The sequence below is a fragment of the Wolffia australiana genome, chromosome 10, assembly GCF_029677425.1.
Source record: "Wolffia australiana isolate 7733 chromosome 10, ASM2967742v1".
NCBI lineage: Eukaryota > Viridiplantae > Streptophyta > Magnoliopsida > Alismatales > Araceae > Wolffia > Wolffia australiana.
Window position 1 is genome coordinate 2,222,315 of NC_135844.1, and position 6,000 is coordinate 2,228,314.

At 45.2% G+C, this 6,000-nt stretch overlaps 1 protein-coding gene across 1 annotated transcript; it reads right to left on the reverse strand.

Annotated features, from left to right (window-relative positions):
* Window positions 1–1,282: 1,282 nt before the first annotated feature.
* On the reverse strand, window positions 1,283–5,754 carry LOC144708542 (very-long-chain aldehyde decarbonylase GL1-1-like). The gene is made up of 11 exons (XM_078581913.1): window positions 5,536–5,754; window positions 5,236–5,453; window positions 4,748–4,980; window positions 4,362–4,581; window positions 4,163–4,284; window positions 3,828–4,084; window positions 3,623–3,730; window positions 3,012–3,218; window positions 2,370–2,480; window positions 1,770–1,943; window positions 1,283–1,564 (listed from the first exon to the last, which is right to left on the reverse strand). The coding sequence occupies exons 1-11, from the start codon at window positions 5,584–5,586 to the stop codon at window positions 1,409–1,411; spliced, it is 1,857 nt and encodes a 618-aa protein (XP_078438039.1). The 5' UTR covers window positions 5,587–5,754; the 3' UTR covers window positions 1,283–1,408.
* Between the last annotated feature and the right edge of the window lie 246 nt (window positions 5,755–6,000).

The following is a 6,000-nucleotide window of genomic DNA, read 5'->3' on the forward strand; positions in this document are numbered from 1 at the left end:
CCAAGGGAATTGGCTACAGAATACTACGTGACAAGGGGGGAATGAATGACAGGACCAGTCCTAGATAGAGAAAGAGAGAGAGGAGAGAGAGGAGAGAGAGGATAGAGAGAAGGGAGAGAAGAAAGGAGCGAAATAGATAGAGAGAGAAGAGAGATGAGGGAGAAGAAAGGAGCGAAAGAGATAGAAAGAGACGAGAGAGAGAAGAGAGAGAAGAGAAAGAGAGAAGAGATAGAGATGAGAGATAAGAGAGAGATAGTAATAGATAACAAAAGACAGAAATAGAGATTGATTGATACGTATATAGAGAAAGAGAGGGATGGATTGCTCGATTGATCGATAGATAGATAAATAGATAGATATATAGATAGATAGATAGATGGATGATAGATAGATAGATAAATAGATAGATATATAGATAGATAGATAGATAGATAGATAGATAGATAGATAGATAGATAGATAGATAGATAGATAGATAGATAGATAGTCGCAAGAAGGGCGATACGAATTCGGGACTCATGAGACACTGACGCGGAGAAGCGGAAGCTTTCTGACGAACACACGTTCCACGTACAGCGTTCGAGATAAGAGGTAGGAATTGACCAAACCCCATGCATTAATTGAATGCCATTTGTAGCGTTTTGTTGGGGGGAGAGACGGACGGAAACTTTGACCCTTCTGGCCACTCATGCACAGAAAAAGAAGCATCTGGACAAACTATGTTAAAGACAGACATGTGAGCAAAGAGTTGCCCGAAATCGATGTAATCATTTAATGTTCCATGTTTTCGCTTCAGAACTTCGGTGGGGTGAAAGACAACATAAACCTTGGTTCGAAAAGAAAAAAAAACACAAGGATGGAGGAGAACCCATGTCCCCTCTTTGAAGTTAAAGAGTTACACGGTTTTTCGCTAATCACAACAGAATAATAAATACAAACTCATAATTTTAGACCAACTTGTCATCATAAAATCTTACTTTCTAATAAATACAAAGTATTAATGAAATGCTTTCTGTGGTTTTTATCAATCATTAAATACAAACTTACAATTCTCGACGAAAGTATCATGATAAAATCTTACTTTCTAATCTGCGTTATAGTTGGATATCCGCAGTACCTATCACAGAACAGATTATCGATACCGAAGGAACACAAATTAATGGAAGGCTTTTTATGGATTTTCGTCAACAACAACAACAACAGATAACTTATGACTAACTTATGACTAAATCTCTCTCTAGATATGGGTGATATTTTGAAATCATCAGTACCCAGGACAGAGTTAGAGATGGACACCCTGAGGAAATGTATTCATTGATGTTATCTGTGGATTTTCGTTACAAGGATGGCGAAGAAAAAACAGATAGTTGGAAAGAGGACATCAGTAAGCCACGTTTCTGCCGGTTTTCTAGGCCGGCCGGAGTCCGTGGCGGAGCGCTGCTTCCCACACGACGTCGATTCTATCTACGTCGATGGCCCCAACCTCGTGATGGTTCCACCCTTCAAGAAAATGGACAACTCCCCCGGCATGGCAAGCGTGCACGACTCCTCGGTCTAGCGTATACTGTTAACATCAAAGAAGAAGACAATTAAACATCGTAAATCGTCGTCGTCATCGAAAAATCGTCATCTTCTTCGTCATCTCAGCCAGGGTTAAGAAAGAAAAGGTGACAAATTTGTCTACCCATCTTGTTGCCAATTAGTCATTGAAAAAGGGAAGGTAAGGGATGGTGGATGACGGATGACGGATTGGGTTTTTGGTGTTTTACCTCGCACATGCCGAGGCCTTGGACGTCGTCGGGGAGGCGGACGGCGGCGAGCTTGCCGTAGGTGCAGTCGCGGCGGAAGCCGAAGATGGGGGGGACGACGAACTGGTGGAAGTGAGTCCCTGGCGGCGCCCACTGCTGCTCCTTATAGCCCAGCCACTTGCCCACTATCCAGGTCTGCACAAAACTTCGGTTTTCTCATCTAGCCTTATGAGAACTACAAGGGTACTTATGTATTTGCACAAGGGTTTCTTTCCTATGAAGGTAGATTAAAAATTTAAGGGTACTTGTGTAATTGTACAAGGGTTTGCCTCCCTATGAAGTTAGATGAGAATATTAAGGGTATTTTTGTACTTGTACAAATGTTTCTCTCCCTATGAAGGTAGATAAGAATTATACGGGTATTTCTGCACTTGTACAAGGGTTTCTCCCACTATTAATATAGATGAACCCTTGAATCAAAAATTGAGGAACATTAAAAGATTATTTAAGAATCTAAGTGAATAAGCTATGATAAAAGCGGTGGTGTTATGAAAGGATTTTCTGAATATTTTCTGTTGCATTCATTAAAGTTGGTAGGACTGGTCAAGAATTCGTTCTTACTTTGCAGTTCCGGGCAGCCTGGTACTTGGTGACCTGGACCAGATAGTGTTGGAGCTCCGGTGGCGCTTCCTTCTGGATCTTTTGGAACCTCTCCGCCGACATAGTTAACATCTGAATAACCCATCAACAGTCTCAGTTAGCGAGAAAAACGTAGAGAGAGAAACCAAACAATCATCTCATAGAGAGAGACATGGGGGGAGAGAAACCAAAGAATCATCTCGGAGAGATAGCTCTCAATTATCTCTACTAAAGAGAGACATAAATAGAGTAGGAAACAAAAGATATATCTCGGAGAGGGAGACACCCATCAATTATCATAGGTAGGGTGAGACATACGTCGAGAGAGAAGCCAAACAATAATCTCAGAGAGCGACACACCCACCTATTTTCCCCAGCGAGATAGAGACATGGATAGAGAGAGAAACCAAACAAGTATCTCAGAGAGAGAGAGAGAGAGACAGACAGACAGACTCCTATCAATTGTCTCAGCTAGAGAGAGTCAATGATAGAGAGAGAAACCCAACAATCGTCCCAGATAGAGCCATACGCATCAATACTCTCATCTAAAGATGGATACGAGTAGAGAGAGACCGACTTCTAAGAACAAGTGGATGAGAGTGTAAGTTGTTTTTTCATGGTTACCAGGACGCGGATCTTCTTGCGAGAGAGGTAGAGGGCGATGGCGCGGCCAAGCTTGGAGGTGGCGCCGGTGAGAAACACTTCGGTCACGCCCTTGGGAAGCTCGTTAAGGATGACTGCGGCCGTAAGTGTGTTTCCATGAACGACCCTCACTCTCAGCTCAGGGTGTTTGTTCACAAACAGAATCCCTCCTCCATTAAGCGACTCATTCTGCAAAAAAAGATGGTAAATTCCGTATGAATCACTACCATATGAAACAGTTGACTGTGATAAGTTTCGGACTTTTATCTTGATTAAGACGTGATGAAAATAAAATATTTCACGAATTTTATCCGGACCCCATATCGCGACGAGTCATCAGTTTCTTCTGAAACTGGCTTGCCGGAAAACCCAGACTTCTTCTCCCGATACTCAAAGATAATAAAACCGAAAGCCTCATCGCGATGACCGAGTCTTAATGACAGAAACCTACCCAATAGACTGCCTTCAAATCCGTACTTTTCGCTTCATAAAGATTTGATATAAAACAAGATTTCGATAATCTTTACGCGATACAATACGCGAGTAAAGAAAGAAAGAAATTAAAATAAAAAAAAAGAGAGCGGCAACCGAACCTTGTTCAAGGCCGCGAGGCTGAGGACCTTCACGCCAAGCTTGTCCGCCCTCATAATGGCGAGTTCGATGTGCTTGTTTATGCCGTCCTTAGCGAAGGGCAAGAAGTACTACCAAATTACCAAACACCCATTTAAACTACCCACCCCAAACCCATAACTATCCAATCTTCGATTGAAATAAATCAACAAATAGCGAAATAAGTACCTGGAAACCAAAGCGGGGGACCAGCCAAATCTGGTGTAAACCGCCCCTTAACTTGTAAAATGACACAAGAAAGATCTTGGAAAAGACCCACATCGCAACCATCACAGAAAACGCCACCGGCCAGAACGGAAGAAGAAGAAAGTTGGTCGTGTATGGGTAAGACGCGTAACTTCTGAACACGAACGGCGCGTGCATCGACGACACCACGTCCACAACATGCAGCAGGAACACGAACCCCGGCACTTCCTCGTTTTTACCTGCAGTCAACACATCAAACCCTAATCAGATCCTGTTGACTTTATCAACGGCTGAGATCATCCGATGGGGATGCTCACTCTGGCAGATGCTCCTGTGCTCGTCCCAAGACTTGGGATTCTGTGTTCCCCCCATCAGATCATAGACCGGCATGAACAGGCAAAAGTTTGTCGTCTTCTCCTTGTGGTGCAGCGTGTGATACCTACATCATCATCATCATCAATCGGCATCATAATTATTATGAAATCATCACGTCGTGATGATGGGCCATTATCATACGTTGGGGTGGCCAGCAGGTGTCGGAGGACGGGCAGGGATTGGAAGAGCCAGTCAGGGATGATCTCCACGTTGCCATGAAAGATAGTTCGGAGGAAATCGAAGGTGAGGAGATAGACATAGACCAGGGCCACCGAGCCATGTCCGGCCAAGAAGCTCCCCGCCAGTGGAATCCCCATCACCACGGTCAGAATCAGATGCTCCAGAGGCGTTCCCAATCCCGCTGAACAAGAGAATATAAACAGAGAGAGAGATGGGTCAGATGGGTCCGATGAGGCCTAGAGAGAGAGATGGAGTAGAGAGAGATATGGGTCAGATGAGGTCTAGAAAGAGAGATGGGTCAGATGAGGCCTAGAGAGAGAGATGGAGAAGAGAGAGAGATGGAGAACCTGTGTAAGACTGGGGAACGGGGACGGAGTGGTGGACGGAGTGGTAGTGGCGGAAGAAGAAGTCGGTGTGGAGGAGGCGGTGAGAGAGATAGTAGAGTGTCTCGGACACCGTCGCGTGGAGTAGAAACGCCGTGATAAGCCCCTTGGCGTTCCACACCGGCAGATTATTTGCCGAGGGGAAGAGATAGTACGCGCCCCCCGCGATGAAGGCCTGCATAATCAAGAAGTTGTCCCTGCCATTTCCCATCCCCCCAAATCATCAGATCATTGAGAAAGAAAGATGATAGAGTTTCTAAATTTGGTATAGAGACATAGAACGATAGACAGATAGATAGATAGAGAGAGAGAGAGAGAGAGAGAGAGAGAGAGAGAGAGAGAGAGAGAGAGAGTTCGGAAAGACATAGAAGGTTGAATATTGCTACATGGAGACAGAGAGAAGGAGAGAAAGTGAGAGAAAAAAACAGAGAAAACCATAGAGAGAGAGGTACCAATGCCATTCCTTGTCGATCTGCTTGAAGTCAACGCCATCTTTAATGATGCGACGATTACGGGTGAGGAAGAGCAAGTTGCAGAAGGAGCACCAAGAAGTGCAGATGATGGCACGGAGAGCGCAGATGGTGAGTATATGAATCCACCACGTCGGCGTGAGGTTCTCCCACGGCCTCGATTGCGCCGCCTTCGCCAGCAGAGGCCCGTATAGAACATACTGCGCATAATCATACAACGTGAGCTCTAGAGAGAGATAAATATAGTTGGATAGATAGAGAGTTAGAGAGAGAGAGATGTGCCTTGAAGGAGCCGAGGTTATCCCAGGGCCAAGAGGACAGAGGAGCAGTCATGAGGGCGCGATCGGGCTGCTTCTCTCTACAGAGAAAGAGCAGCAGAGGGGGGGGGAGAGGGGGAAACGAGAAGAAATCTTGAACCCGCCAAGGAGGAGATGTCTTCCTTCCACGACTCTCCCTTACTTGCTTTCAAATCAGATGTTGTCCCGTGAGCGAGGCAATCCTGGCAATACATCCGTCGATATATAGAAGCCGCCTCAAGAAGGGGTATGGACCCACGTTGCTCACTTTCTCTCTCTATCTCCCCGCCGTCAAATAAATTTCCGGTTCGAACACAGCACATCCCCTCAGGGAGAAAGCGTGTGGCCAAACTTGCCCATCTATCTCTCTACCGAAGCATCCACCTCTCTCTCTAGATCCTCCCCATCTCTATCCATCTTCATCTCTCTCTCTCTCTAGATATCACCCTCG